General features: G+C 45.2%; 1 protein-coding gene across 1 annotated transcript in view; it reads left to right on the top strand.

Moving 5' to 3' along the window:
- Positions 1-243: 243 nt before the first annotated feature.
- Positions 244-15739, top strand: part of c7h1orf35 (chromosome 7 C1orf35 homolog) — a 41602-nt gene continuing 26106 nt past the window's right edge. The window contains exons 1-4 of the mRNA XM_085992526.1: positions 244-453; positions 2017-2167; positions 5044-5089; positions 5401-5483. Coding sequence (XP_085848652.1) covers positions 360-453; positions 2017-2167; positions 5044-5089; positions 5401-5483 — 374 coding nt within the window. The 5' untranslated portion in view covers positions 244-359. The remainder of the gene's footprint in view (positions 454-2016; positions 2168-5043; positions 5090-5400; positions 5484-15739) is intronic.

The raw sequence follows: 15739 nt of genomic DNA, 5'->3' as shown, positions 1-15739 counted from the left end.
GTGGTCACCGCTGGGACTGGAGTGCATCATCACCCGGACAATCAAATTTTAATTTAATTTGTTAAGTTTCATTTAATGTATTTTTGTTAATTTACAGTTTAAACCAATAAAAGTTCCAGCATTTTCTGAGGTACGCTAGAGGGCGGCAGAGATTTAGCCCCACACAAAAATGGCGACGCACGGTTTCCAACCAATAGTAAGATGCCCCTCAGTAAGATGGCAGCATTAAATCGTCATCCATCTGCGCCACCAGTCTGAATAGCACAGGGCCTGGGAGTGGCGTTTGTTGCTAGGCCGCGGGTTGCTTGCGGTTTTAGCAGCTGTTGGTTTGGCTTTTGTTGTCTGTGTCCGGCAGCAAGATGATGGGATCGGCCCGGGGCGGGGTCCGCGGCGGACAGGATCAGTTCACATGGGAGGAGGTGAAAGCGGATAAACATCGGGAGAATTACCTGGGTAAGGAGGGGCCGCGAGAAAGAGTGGGTTGGAGAGGGAGAAGGGGTGGGGGAGGAGTGTTATCCCTGAGACAGTGAGTGGAGAATGAGGTGAGGGAAGTGGTGTAATCCCTGAGACAGGATCATTCACTAACTTGTTCCTCCAGCGCCCTGTGTTACTGACTGTATTTCTGCTGATGTTAATCAAGTTCCCTCACACAGACAGGCTACCTTGAGAAGCAGAGGCACAGTCACTAATGTAAGCAACATCATTGTCCAGAAATAACAACAGAAAATGCTGGAAAAACTCAGCAGGCCAGGCAACTTCCATGGAGAGAAAATAGAGTCAACGTTTCGTCAAACTCTTTGTCAAGACTGGAAAGGCACAGGAAATGAAATAGATTGAGAGGCCGGTCGCCTGTCATTTTAATTCACCTCCCCATTCCCACTTGGACCTCACCGTCCTTAACCTCTTGCATTGTTCCTCGGAAGCTCAGAGTAAACTCGAGGAACAGCACCTCATCTTCCGATTAGGCACTTTACAGCCTTCCGGATTCGATATCGAGTTCAACAATTTCAGATCATAACCTCGGCCCCCATTACATTTTTACTTTTTTTTATCCCCACCTTTGTTTTGGCCCTTTTCCCCCCCCCTTTTTTTTTTTCCCCCTCTCTCACATGGCAGCTGTCTCCCATTCTGCCAGCACATTTCACACCTAATCTATAGAGCTGTCTTTTGTCTCCACTAGTCCTATCACCATCTCGTCTCATTTTGAATACCTCTTAATGTCTCTTCCCTTCTCTTTTGTTCTCTCCCAGCCTGGCCTTTCAATCTATTTAATTTCCTGTGCCTTTCCAGTCTTGACAAAGAGTTTGACTCGAAACGTTGACTCTATTTTTCTCTCCACGGATGTTGCCTGGCCTGCTGAGTTTTTCCAGCATTTTCTGCTGTTATTTTGGATTTCCAGCATCCGCGTTATTTTGGATTTCCAGCATCCGCAGTATTTTGCTATCACATCATTGTCCAGAAACTACTTTTCAAATATGAAACATTAGAGGCTGTGGACCCTTTATTAATGGCCAGTTGCACAGACCTTAAGAGAAAATTGGCAGGAAACCTGTATGATTGGCAGGCGATTGGATTTGCAATGAAGTGATTTTGTTTTCACAGAATCACAGAATCTACAGTGCAGATAGAGGCCATTTTGGCCCATCGAGCCTGCACCGACACATATCCCACCCTATCCCTGTAACCCCATGTATTTAATCCCGTAACACTAAGGGTCAATTTATCATAGCCAAATCAACCTAACCTGCACATCTTTGGACATTTGGCCAAAGGAGGGACCCTGGGCAACTGGGTCTGAAATGGAAAATGCTGGAAAAACTCAGCAGGCTAGGCAACATCTCCACGGATGTTGCCTGGCCTGCTGAGGTTTTTCCAGCATTTTCTGTTGCTTTTTTGGATTTCTAGCATCCGCAGTATTTTGCTATCGTATTGGGTCTGAAATGGTCTCGCCCTAGAATTTTTTGTTTTTAAAAATATATAGATATTTATTTGTGTCTCGTTCATAATCACATGCAGGAAACTCACTGATGGCACCAGTTGGACGATGGCAGAAAGGGAAGGACCTCACCTGGTACGCGAAGGGGAAGAAAACAGAGGGGGCGCAGTCTCGCAATGAGGAGTTGATGGCTGTTCGAAGAGCTGAACAAGAGGCCCTGATGGCAGCACTGTGAGTCCTGAGAATTGGCTGTGCCATCCCCCATTGTCTCCCCTCCTCTCCTGAAGGCTCTGGCCTACAATTCTGCAGGCAGAAGCAGCCCTGCAACCCTCGCCCAAGCTTCCATATGGAACGCTGAGAAGCCATTCAACCGTGAGGGCTGTACCCCACGTTGACACACCTGAAAACTAAAGACAGTCATAGATCAGGAAAGTCATAGAGTCATAATGGTACAGAAGGAGGCCATTTGGCCCATCCAGTCTGTGCTGGCTCTCTGTAGAGCAATCCAGTCAGTCCCATTCCCCTGCTCTATCCCCGTAGCCCTACAAGTTTATTTCCCTCAGGTGCCGATCCAGTCTCCCCTTGAAAACATTAAGTGTCACCACTTCCATCGGCAGCGAGTTCCAGGTCTTCACCACTCGCTGTGTAAAAAAAGATTTTCCTCACATCCCCGCCCAGTATCTCTTGCCCAAAACCTTAAATCTGTGTTCCCAAGTCCTTGTACCATCAACTAGTGGGAACAGCTTTTCCCTGTCTAGCCTATCCAAACCCATCATAATCTTGTACACCTCTATCAAATCACCCCTCAACCTCCTTTGCTCTAATGAAAACAAATCCAGCTTCTCCAACCTGTCCTTGTAGCTAAGATCTCCCATCCCCGGAACCATTCTGGTAAATCTCCTCTGCACCCTCTCGAGGGCCTTCACATCCTTCCTAAAGTGTGGTGCCCAGCACTGGATGCAATATGTTCCTAGTCTGTATGTACAGCTTGACACCGGGCAGTGTATTTACCTATTGAGCCATCGGCGCCCCCCCCAGGGGTTGGGGGTGGTGGTGAGCAGGGAGAGCCCTTACAACAACTTGCATTTATACAGGTGCCCAAAAGCTTGGTCAAAAAGGTAGGTTCTAAGCAGCGCCTTAAAGGAAGCGAGAGAGAGAGGTGGAGAGGCAAAGAGGTATGGCGAGGGAATTCCAGAGCTTAGGGCCTAGGCGGCTGAAGGCATGGTCGTTAACGGTGGGTCAAAGGAAGTGGGGGTGCGCAAGAGGCCAGAGTTGGAGGAGCAGAGATCTCCGAGGGTTGTTGGGCTGGAGGATGCACAGAGATGGGGAGATTCGAACACGAGGATAAGAATTTAAAAATTTATATTTTATAAAACAACCTCTTTGGGTTCAATATTTTGTATAAATAAGATGGTGCCCTGCCATTTCTCAGCAGCCCTCACTGACTTCCCTCCACTCTTGCTACACTGGGTTTGATCCCAGACTTCCAGGTGGCAGGCTGCAGTTGCTGTGCACAGCTTCCCTGTGTGTATATAAATGTGAATCCATGGACATGGTCCCATGGGTGCTGTACTGCATACAAAGAATGTGTCCCGTGTAGTAAGGTTTAGTGTTAAGATCTGATTTTTCAAACGTTGATATGCTACTTCCTTGACCCAAGCAAGTGACTTGTTTATTGCACCTGGTATTCATTACTTTGCACAGAAGATCCAAACCACTCCATTAAATTACAGCTGGTGAATTACTCACTAGGTTTCCATTTATTCTGTATATAAACCACCCGAACGCCTCAATTAGGTTTCAGCCTGTAACTCACTCCTGGGTATCCATTATTCTGTGTATAAACCATCCAAACCCTAGACCTCAGCATAATTAACCTTTTGACTATTATAAAGTACAAATAAATAACATTTACAAAGCGTAGATGATTTCTTAAAGGGAAGGTAACTGCATTATGAATGGCTAGTATTTACCTCTCGATGTGTCCAGTATGTCTTTTGAAAAAACTCTTGAGCTCCCCCTGTATTACTTTCATGCCTAATGAGGCTCAGGGGAGCTGTTCAGAGTTTAGGCCAGTGTTGTCCAATAGAACTCACTGACTATATCTTATAAAACAACCCACTGACAGATGTGACTACGGCAACACCGTTTTAGCCATATGCGCTAATTTTAATAGAAAATGCTTTACGCACAATACAAGTAAATGCACTTCATGTGTATAGTTACTTAAACATCTCCCACCCTTCAGTAAGTAAGGAAGTAAAACACTTGCACACTGCTGTTCATCTTACCATTTTACCAACAAATGCACTAAAAGGTTAAAGTTCACATGCACATGCCATGCGAATATGTGTATTGAGATCACATGCCCAACGGCGGTGTCTATTACTCATTTATTTACTAATCAGAAATGAATATTTAGCCACATCTAGATTCCCAATTAGCCACTTGTCCAATACATTAGCCAATAGCCACAACACTGGTTTAGAAAACATGGCTGTTTGAATGTACTGCCATATATACATTGTCAATCGGGTGCTTACCCTTCGAGTTGGGAGCATTCAAAAGCCATTCCACGGGGACTGCATGATGGGGTGTTTCTACAGTGCTGTTCTTTCAACTTGAAGGTAGTCTCACTCTCGTTCATGTTTGACCCAGATACACAACACAGAGCTGACCATAATTCAGAATGATAAATGTGTCTCCCTGATAATCTTGTTCAAATAATGGTAGGTATGGAAATCAGGGCACTATTAATATGGGATTAAGACATGTTGGGGCAGTATTAAGGGAGCTTTGCTCAGCATCGAACCTGTGCTGTACCAGCCCTGGGAGTATTTGATGGGATCGTGTAGAGGGACCTTACTCTATCTAACCTATGCTGTATCCGAGTTGGGAGTGTTTGATGTGACATGTAGAAGGAGCTTTACTCTGTATTGAACCTGTGCTAAACCTGCCTTGGGAGTATTTGAGTTGGAAGTTTGAAAAAGTGTTCTATTTCACAATACTCACACTAATGGCGCGTATTGAGCGCCAGAAAAGTAATAAATTCCTCAAACAGGATCTTAACATAAAATTGATATGATATTTTCTTCTATTGTCCTTAGAGGGTACAAGAATCCCAAAAGGAAACCTACTGGAGTAACCAAAGAGGTAAGGAATGAGTGAAGCATGCTATAATGAACAGAAACTTCACCACAGCAGGAGTGTGATCCTCTAAATAATATACTGTACCCTAGGCATGATCCTCTATATACACCGCACCCTGTATATGCTTATATAATACAGTCTGTACGTTACTCTGTGCAATAACTGTGCTATTATCTAGTGCTTCTCACCATTCCCTCTGCACTGTTCTTGGTGTGAAGTATCCCAGTCAAGACATTGTTCTCTGTTTACTTAGAGTTGTACAGTGTATGTTGTTGAATGCTGCCTTTAAAAAATTTGTCCTCGTCTAATTTCAGGAACTGGCAGAAGTCTGTAAGCGTGAGGCTGTGGATCCAGACAGCAAAGATGTTGACCGCGTCCTTGGGCTTGGCAGTTCCAGGTAGGGAGATCTGTGTCTCACCAGTTATAGCACTCCTACATCTATCCATTATTATGTACTATACTGTGTGTTACTGGGTATAATATTCCTGTAATATATTATATAATAACACATCGTGTGTTGCTGGGTATGACATTCCTGTATATATTATATGATCCTCCTGTATATATTCACAACCCTGAACACCCTACCTTTTACCCTGCTAATCTGGCATATTTGGTTTACTTATCACAGTCGGTTGCTTCTATATCTCTATATTGGAAGGGGAGGGTGAACAGCCAGTTGTTGTGGTGCATATAGGTACCAACGAGATAGGTAAAAAATGGGATGAGGTCCTAAAGGCTGAATATAGGGAGTTACGAGGTAAATTAAAAAAAATAGGACCTCAAAGGTAGTAATCTCAGGATTGCTACCAGTGCCATGTGCTAGTCAGAGTAGAAATAGAAGGATATTTCAGATGAATACGTGGCTAGAGGAATGGTGCAAGGGGGAGGGATTCAAATTCCTGGGACATTGGAACCGGTTCTGGGGGAGGTGGGACCAGTACAAACCGGACGGTTTGCACCTGGGCAGGGCCGGAACCGATGTCCTAGGGGGAGTGTTTGCTAGTGCTCTGGGGGAGGGTTTAAACTAAAATGGCAGGGGGTTGGGAACCTGAGCAGGGAGACAGAGGAAAGGGAAACAAGGATAAAAGCAAAAGATAGGAAGGAGAAAAACAAAAGTGGCAGTCAGAGAAATCAAGGGTTTAAATCAAACATGGCCACAGTAAATAATAATTCTAAAAGGTCTAAGAGCGCTAAAAAAACAAGCCTGAAGGATTTCTGTCTTAATGCGAGGAGCATTCGTAATAAGGTGGATGAATTAGCTGCGCAAATAGAGGTAAACGAATATGATATGATTGGGATTACGAAAACATGGCTCCAGGGTGGCCAAGGCTGGGAACTCAACATCCAAGGGTATTCAATATTCAGGAAAGATAGACGAAAAGGAGATGGGGTAGCATTGCTGGTTAAAGAGGGGATTAACACAATTGTAAGGAAGGATATTAGCTCTGATGATGTGGAATCTGTATGGGTAGAACTGAGAAATACAAAGGGGCAGAAAACGTTAGTGGGAGTGGTATATAGACCTCCAAACAATAATGCTGAGGTTGGGGATGGCATTAAAAGGGAAATTAGAGAAGCGTGCTATAACAGCACAGCAGTTATCATGGGTAACTTTAATCTACATATAGATTGGGCTAACCAAATTGGTAACAATACTGTGGAGGAGGAATTCCTGGAGTGTATACGGGATGGTTTCCTGGACCAATATGTCGAGGAACCAACTAGAGACCAGGCCATCTTCGACTGGGTATTATGTAATGAGAAAGGATTAATTAGCAATCTTGTGCGAGACCCCTTGGGTCGGAGCGATCATAATATGATAGAATTCTTCATTAAGATGGAGAGTGAAGTAGTTGACTCAGAGACTAGGGTCCTGAATTTAAATAAAGGAAACTACAATGGTATGAGGCGTGAGTTGGGTAGGATTGATTGGGGAATGTCACTCAAAGGGTTGACGGTGGATAGGCAATGGCAAACATTCAAAGATCGCATGGATGAACTACAGAATTTGTTCATCCCAGTTTGGCATAAAAATAAAACAAAAAAGGTGAGTCAACCGTGGCTAACGAGGGAAATTAGGGATAGCATAAGATCCAAGGAGAAGACATATAAATTGGCCAGAAAAAGCAGTAAACCTGAGGATTGGGAGCAGTTTAGGATTCAACAAAGGAGGACAAAGGGATTAATTAAGAAAGGGAAAATAGAATATGAGAGTAAGCTTACAGGGAACATAAAAACTGACTAAAAGCTTCTATAGATATGTGAAGAGAAAAAGATTGGTGAAGTCAAGCGTAGGTCCCTTGCAGTCAGAATCAGGGGAATTTATAATGGGGAACAAAGAAATGGCAGACCAATTAAATACATACTTTGGTTCTGTCTTCACAAAGGAGGACACAAATAACCTCCCAGAGATGTCGGGGAACATAGGGTCTAATGAAAGGGAGGAACTGAAAGAAAAATCAGTATTTGTAAGGAAATGGTGTTAGGGAAATTGACGGGTTTGAAGGCCGATAAATCCCCAGGGCCTGATAATCTACATCCTAGGGTACTTAAGGAAGTGGCCTTCAAGGAGATATTTCACAACTTTCAAGAAAAATATATTCCACTGAGGAAAAAAGGGCGTAAAAGAAAAGACAGCCATCCGTGGCTAAGTAAAGTAATAAAGGACAGTATCCGACTGAAAACGAGGGCATATAAAGTAGCCAAATCTAGTGGGAGGATAGAAGATTGGGAAGCATTTAAAAGCCAGCAAAGAATAACTAAAAGATTAATTAAGAAAGGGAAGCTAGATTATGAAAGTAAACTAGCAAAAAACATAAAAACAGATAGCAAGAGTTTCTAATCATAATCAACTTTTATTGTCATTGTTAGTGCACAAGTGCAGTACAACGAAATGTAGGCTTGCGGCTCCCGAGAGTGTACATTTAGATTAAGACATTTAAACATTCAACATTCGTTTGGCTTGTAATACATTAACATAAACATAATAAAGTGCATTGGCAGATGTGCAGGCTTTAGAGTTTATTTGTCGAGTTCAGTAGGATGACAGCCCTGGGAAAGAAGCTGTTCCTAAATCTGGTCGTTTGGGTGCGAATGCAGCTGTAGCGTCTCCCAGATGGCAGGGGGGCGAACAGACTGTGGCTGCGGTGGGTAGGGTCTTTGATGATGGTCAGTGACCTCCATAAACAGCGTTTCTGGTATATGTGCTCTATGGTCGGTAGCCGGGTGCCGGTAATGCGTTGGGCAGTTTTGACTACCCGCTGCAGGGCTTTCCGGTCATAGTAGCTACAGCTACCATACCATACGGTGATACAGTTTGTCAGGCTGCTCTCTATTGTGCAGCGGTAAAAGTTAGAGGGGATCAGGGATGACAGGTTACATCCCTTCAGCCTCCTTAGGAAATATAGGCGCTGCTGGGCCTTCTTCACCAGAGAGGAGGTATTGAGGGACCAGGAGAGGTCTTCCGTGATGTGGACTCCGAGGAACTTAAAGCTGTCCACCCTTTCTACCACAGCCCCATGGACGTGGATGGGGGTGTGACTTCTGCCTTTAGACTTCCTGAAGTCCACAATGATTTCCTTGGTTTTCTTGATGTTAAGGGCCAGGTTGTTATCGGCGCACCACTTCACGAGATGCTGGACCTCCTCCCTGTAGGCTGACTCATCGTTGTTGGTGATCTGGCCTACCACCGTGGTATCATCCGCAAACTTGATGATGGTGTTGGAACCATGAACAGCCACACAGTCGTGGGTGAAGAGGGAGTAGAGGAGGGGGCTCAGCACACATCCTTGTGGGGCCCCCGTGTTCCGGGTCGGTGGGGGGAGGTGTGGTTACCTAATTTGACAGACTGCGGTCTGTTTGTTAGGAAGTCCAGGGTCCAGTTGCAGAGGGAAGTGTTCAGGCCAAGAGTGTGGAGTTTGGTGGCCAGCTTGTTGGGGACGATAGTGTTGAATGCTGAGCTGTAGTCTATGAACAGCATTCTGATGTAGGTCTCTTTACCGTCTAAGTGATTCAGTGCAGAGTGTAGAGCAGTTGTGATTGCATCCTCCGTTGATCTGTTTGCACGATAGGCAAACTGGTGTTGGTCAAGAGAGGCGGGAACACTGGCTTTGATGTGAGCCAGGACCAGTCTCAACACTTCATTATGATGGGTGTGAGTGCGACAGGTCGATAGTCGTTCAGACACGTCACAGCCGTTTGCTTTGGCACAGGAATAATGGTAGCAGTCTTGAAGCATGTAGGGACTACTGCCTGGGCCAATGACAGATTGAAGATGGCGGTGAAGACATCAGCCAGCTGATCACATTCCTTGAGTACCCGTCCAGGGATGCTATCAGGTCCAGCAGCCTTACGTGTGTTCACTCCGCGTAGAACACCCCTTATGTCGGAGGTCGACAGAGTGAGCACCTGGTCTTCCGGGGGTGGCAAGGCTTTGGTAGCCGACTCCCTGTTGTCCCTGTCAAAGCGAGCGTAGAAGTTGTTAAGCTCCTCCGGAAGGGAGGCATCGCTAACCGGGGGGCTGGTGTTTTTACTCTTGTAGTCAGTGATGGACTGGATGCCTTGCCACATGCGCCGGGGGTCTGAGTTGTTGTGGAAATGATCCTCAGTCCGCAGTGTCTGTTTCCTTTTGGCAGTCCTGATACCCTTTTTTAGGTCGGTCCTAGCTGCACTGTAAGCCGCCGCGTCGCCAGATTTAAATGCTACATCGCGTGCTTTCAACAGCGAGCGGACCTCCCCGTTCATTCAGGGTTTCTGGTTGGGGTATGTCCTGATATTGTTATGGGTCGTGACGACCTCGACGCAACTGTTGATGTAGAATAGCACTGTGGATGCGTATTCCTCGATGTCATTATGGGCAAACATGCTCCAATCAGTGCGTTCGAAGCAATCCTGAAGCTCCGAGACTGCCCCCTCTGGCCATACTTTCACTGATCTCACTGATGTTTTCACTCTTTTGATGAGCGGTTTGTATGCCGGGGCTAGAAACAGGGAGAGGTGGTCAGACTTCCCAAGGTGGGGGCAGGGAATGGCCTTATAAGCATCTACAATGCTCGTGTAGACTTGATCCAGTGTGTTCTCCCCTCTTGTGGGGCAGGAAACATTCTGGTGGAATTTCGGGAGTACAGATTTTAGGTTTATGTGATTGAAGTCCCCCGCGACGATAAAAGCTCCGTCTGGGTGTGCAGTTTGTTGTTCGCTGATGGCCCTGTAGAGGTCCTTCAGTGCTAGTTTGGCATTAGCGTGTGGTGGGATGTAGACCGCAGTGATGATAACAGCCGTGAATTCCCGAGGCAGGTACAAGGGTCTGCACCTTACCATGAGGAATTCCAAATTAGCCGAACAGGATCTATCGATTATATAAAAACAGTTATATAAAAAGAAAAAGGGTGGCTAAAGTGAATGTTGGTCCCTTAGAGGACGAGACCGGGAAATTAGTAGTGGGGAACATGGAGATGGCAAATACGCTGAACAAATATTTTGTATCAGTCTTTACAGTAGAGGACACTAAAAATATCCCAACACTGGACAAACAGGGGGCTACAGGGGGGGAGGAGCTAATTACGATTAAAATCACTAAGGAGATGGTACTCGGTAAGATAATGGGACTTAAGGCGGATAAATCTCCTGGACCTGATGGCTTACATCCTAGGGTCTTGAGAGAAGTAGCGGTAGGGATTGCGGATGCATTGGTGGTAATTTTCCAAAACTCCCTGGATTCAGGAAAGGTCCCAGCAGATTGGAAAACTGCTAATGTAACGCCCTTATTTAAAAAGGGAGGTAGACAAAAGGCTGGAAACTATAGACCAGTTAGCCTAACATCTGTGGTTGGTAAAATGTTGGAGTCCATTATTAAGGAAGCAGTAACGGGACATTTGGATAAGCATAATTTAATCGGACAGAGTCAGCATGGTTTTATGAAGGGGAAGTCATGTTTGACAAATTTGCTTGAATTCTTTGAGGATGTAACAAACAGGGTGGATAAAGGGGAACCAGTGGATGTGGTGTATTTGGACTTCCAAAAGGCATTTGACAAGGTGCCACACAAAAGATTACTGCACAAGATAAAAAATCATGGGATTGGGGGTAATATACTGGCATGGGTGGAAGATTGGCTATCTAACAGAAAACAGAGTTGGGATAAATGGTTCATTCTCGGGTTGGCAATCAGTAACTAGTGGTGTTCCGCAGGAGTCAGTGCTGGGACCCCAACTCTTTACAATCTATATTAACGATTTGGAGGAGGGGACCAAGTGCAACGTATCCAAGTTTGCTGACGATACAAAGATGGGAGGGAAAGCAGTGAGTGAGGAGGACATAAAAAACCTGCAAAAGGACATAGACAGACTGTGAGTGGGTAGAAATTTGGCAGATGGAATATAAGGTTGGAAAGTGTGAGGTTATGCACTTTGGCAGAAAAAATCAAAGAGCAAGTTATTATCTAAATGGAAAGAAACTGCAAGTGCTACAGTACAAAGGGATCTGGGGGCCCTGGTGCATGAAACACACAAGGTTAGTATGCAGGTACAGCAGGTGATCAGGAAGGCCAATGGAATCTTGGCTTTTATTGCAAGGGGGATGGAGTATAAAAGCAGGGAAGTCTTGCTTCAGTTATACAGGGTACTGGTGAGGCCACACCTGGAATACTGCGTACAGTTTTGGCTTCCATATTTAAGAAAAGATATACTTGCTCTCAAGGCAGTTCAGAGAAGGTTCACTTGGTTGATTCCGGAGATGAGGGGGTTGACTTATGAGGAAAGGTTGAGTAGGTTGGGCCTCTACTCATTGGAATTCAGAAGAATGAGAGGCGATCTTATCGAAACATATAAGATTGTGAGGGGGCTTGATCGGGTGGATGCGGGGAGGATGTTTCCACTGATGGCTGAGACTAGAACTAGGGGGCATAATCTTAGAATAAGGGGCTGCCGTTTCAAAACTGAGATGAGGAGAAACTTCTTCACTCAGAGGGTGGTGAATCTGTGGAATTTGCTACCTCAGAGCTGTGGAAGCTGCGACATTAAATAAATTTAAAACGGAGATAGACAGTTTCCTAGCTGATAAGCGAATTAGGGGTTACGGGGAGCGGGCAGGGAAGTGGACTTGAGTCTAGGTTCGGATCAGCCATGATCCTATTGAATGGCGGAGCAGGCCCGAGGGGCCGTATGGCCTACTCCTGCTCCTACTTCTTATGTTCTTATGGCCCTAGAAATAGTAGATGCATTGCTGGTCATCTTCCAAAATTCTATAGACTCTGGAACAGTTCCCATGGATTGGAGGGTAGCTAATGTTACCCCACTATTCAAAAAAGGTGGTAGAGAGAAAATGGGGAATTACAGACCGGTAAGCCTGACATCGGTAGTGGGGAAAATGCTAGAGTCCATTATAAAAGATGTAATAGCAGAGCACTTGGAAAACAGTGACCGGATCGGACAAAGTCAACATGGATTTACAAAGGGTAAATTGTGCTTGACTAATCTACTGGAATTTTTTGAGGATTAACTGGTAAAATAGATAAGGGAGAACCAGTGGATGTGGTGTATTTGGACTTTCAAAAGACGTTCGATAAGGTCCCGCATAAGAGATTGTGTGTAAAGTTAAGGCACATGAGATTGGGGGCAAGGTATTGACTTGGATAGAGAACTGGTTGGCAGACAGAAAGCAAAGAGTTGGAATAAACGGGTCTTTTTCCGAGTGGCAGGCAGTGTCTAGTGGGGTACCGCAGGGATCGGTCCTTGGACCCCAGCTATTCACAATATATATTAATGATCTAGACGAGGGAACTAGATGTAATATCTCCAAGTTTGCAGACGACACAAAGCCGGGTGGGCGTGTGTGCTGTGAAGAGGATGCCGAGAAACTCCAGTATGATTTGGACAGGTTGGGTGATTGGGCAGAAGCATGGCAGATGCAATATAACGTGGATAAATGCAAGGTTATCTACTTTGGTGTCAAAAACAGGAAGGCAGATTATTATCTGAATGGCAATAGATTGGGAGAAGGGGAAGTGCAATGAGACCTGGGTGTCCTTGTGCACCAGTCGCTGAAGGTAAGCATGCAGGTGCAGCAGGCGGTTAAGAAGGCAAATGGTATGTTGGCCTTCGTAGCGAGAGGGTTTGAGTATAGGAACAAGGATGTCTTGCTGCAGTTGTACAGTGCCTTGGTGAGACCACACCTTGAGTATTGTGTGCAGTTTTGGTCACCTTATCTGAGGAAGGATGTTCTTGCCATGGAGGGAGTTCAGCGAAGATTCACCAGGCTGATACCTGGGATGGCAGGAATGACGTATGAGGAGAGATTGGGTCGATTGGGCTTATACTCGCTGGAGTTTAGAAGAATGAGAGGGGATCTCATTGAAACTTATAAAATTCTAAAAAGATTAGACAGACTAGATGCAGGAAGGATGTTCCCGATGGTCGGGGAGTCCAGAACCAAGGGTCACAGGATAAGGGGTAAGCCATTTAGGACAGAGATGAGGAGGAATTTCTTCACTCACAGTGGTGAACCTGTGGAATTCTCTACCACAGAAGGCCGTAGAGGCCAATTCATTAAATATATTCAAGAAGGAGTTGGATATATTTCTTAAGGCTAAAGGGATCAAGGGATATGGAGAGAAGGCAGGAACAGGGTACTGAATTTGGATGATCAGCCATGATCTCATTGAATGGCGGAGCAGGCTCGAGGGGCCGAATGGCCTACTCCTGCTCCTATCTTCTATGTTTCTATGTAATAGAAAAGCAGAATATTTTTTAAATGGTGAGAAACTTTCAAATATCAAATGTTGTTCAGAGAGATTTGGGTGTCCTCGTGCAAGAAACACAAAGTTAGCATGCAGGTACAGCAAGCAATAAGGAAGGCAAATGGCATGTTGGCCTTTATTGCAAGGGGGTTGGAGTATAAGAGTAAGGAAGTCTTACTACAATTGTACAGGGCCTTGGTGAGACCACACCTGGAGTACTGTGCACAGTTTTGGTGTCTTGACCTAAAGGAGGATATACTTGCCTTGGAGGCGGTGCAGCGAAGGTTCACTAGATTAATTCCTGGGATGAGAGGGCTGTCCTATGATGAGAGATTGTGTAGAATGGGCCTATACTCTCTGGAGTTTAGAAGAATGAGAGGTGATCTCATTGAAACATACAAGATACTGAAGGGGATTGACAGGGTAAATGCTGAGAGGTTGTTTCCCCTGGCTGGAGTGTCTAGAACTAGGGGGCATAGACTCAGGATAAGAGCTAGGCCATTTAAGACTGAGATGAGGAAGAATTTCTTTACAAGGTTGGGAATCTTTTGAATTCTCTGCCCTAGAGGGCTGTGAATGCTGAGTCTTTGAGTATATTCAAGGCTGAGATAGATTTTTGGACTCTCGGGGAATCGAGGGATATGGAGATCGGGCGGGAAAGTGGAGTTGAGGTCGATGATCAGCCATGATAATATTGAATGGCGGAGCAGGCTCGAGGGACCATATGGCCTACTCCTGCTCTTATTTCTTATGTTTTTAAGATCCAGTACAGAATCCCTGATATAATAGGGAGAATTATTCACCTTGGCCACAGTACGTTGTTGAACTGAAGACAGTGACTGACAATGCTTGTCTAATTTTGCCTCATTGGTTAATCTACAACACCTTGTTGGGGTAGAACACCGTTGCTCTCCTCTGTACTGGAGAGTCCCCTTATGTTACAGAGACCAGATCTGCATGCAGTGCTCCAGCTGTGTCCCAGCCAGAGCCTTGCACAGATCTAGCATGAACCCAGCTGTAATGTCTTTTTTTCATTATCAGGATGTGGGGGTCGCTGGCAATGCCAACACATTGCCCATCCCTAGATGCTCCTGAGCAGGTGCTGGTGGGCCCCACTATTGGCAGTGTGGGGCTATTCTGGATTTCTGTACTGAAATGAGCTGATGTAATGCTGAGAGTCAGCCATGAGGTGGCACCATAGAGCTAATAATTGAGGGTGAACAGGAGCTGGGATCTGTGGATCTCACTCGCTCAATCCCCATCCCAGCTGATTTGGGACAGGTGATTTGAAATTAGTTCTCAAAGAAGTAACTTCATAGGCATGATGTCACATATTTAATTTGATTAATTTTTTTCCCTCTCTTATTGAGTTGTGGAGAAATGTCTGTGCTTTCTCCGGTCACTAGAATAGACTACGTTCTAACATTATAAAATGATTCAAATGTTCCAATTCTGTCTCGTCCCTAACTAACTGTGGCTGAGAGCAGTTGGTAGTACTTTTTTTCTCTCTCTGTCGGGAGGTTGTGGGGTTCAAGTCCCCCTCCAGAGACTTGGCACATAATCTAGGTTGACACTAGAGTGCAGTACTGAGGGCGTGCTGCACTTTCGGAAGTGCCAGCTTTCTGATGTGACGTTAAAATGAGGCTCGCTCTGCCTGTTCAGCTGGATGTTAAAGATCCTGTGGCAACACTCGAAGAAGAGCAGAGAGCTCTCCGTGTCCTGTCTGCCTATTGGGAGCTGCGTTTGCTTCTCCCACAGTGACTCATTGTCCATGAGGTGCTTTGGGACGTCCTGAGGCTCTGAAAGGTGCTATATAAATGTAACTTCTTTTACTCTCTTTCCTTCTAATCTGCCTGCTCTGAATGATTTTAATGCTCATTAAAATTTCCTGCTGATTCAATTTCCCCATAAACTTA

The sequence above is a fragment of the Somniosus microcephalus genome, chromosome 7 (genome assembly GCF_052327205.1).
Source record: "Somniosus microcephalus isolate GS21.2 chromosome 7, FLI_Smic_1.0, whole genome shotgun sequence".
Taxonomy (NCBI): domain Eukaryota; kingdom Metazoa; phylum Chordata; class Chondrichthyes; order Squaliformes; family Somniosidae; genus Somniosus; species Somniosus microcephalus.
The sequence above is the reverse complement of the archived record's forward strand: the minus strand, read 5'-3'. Positions and strand labels throughout refer to the sequence as shown.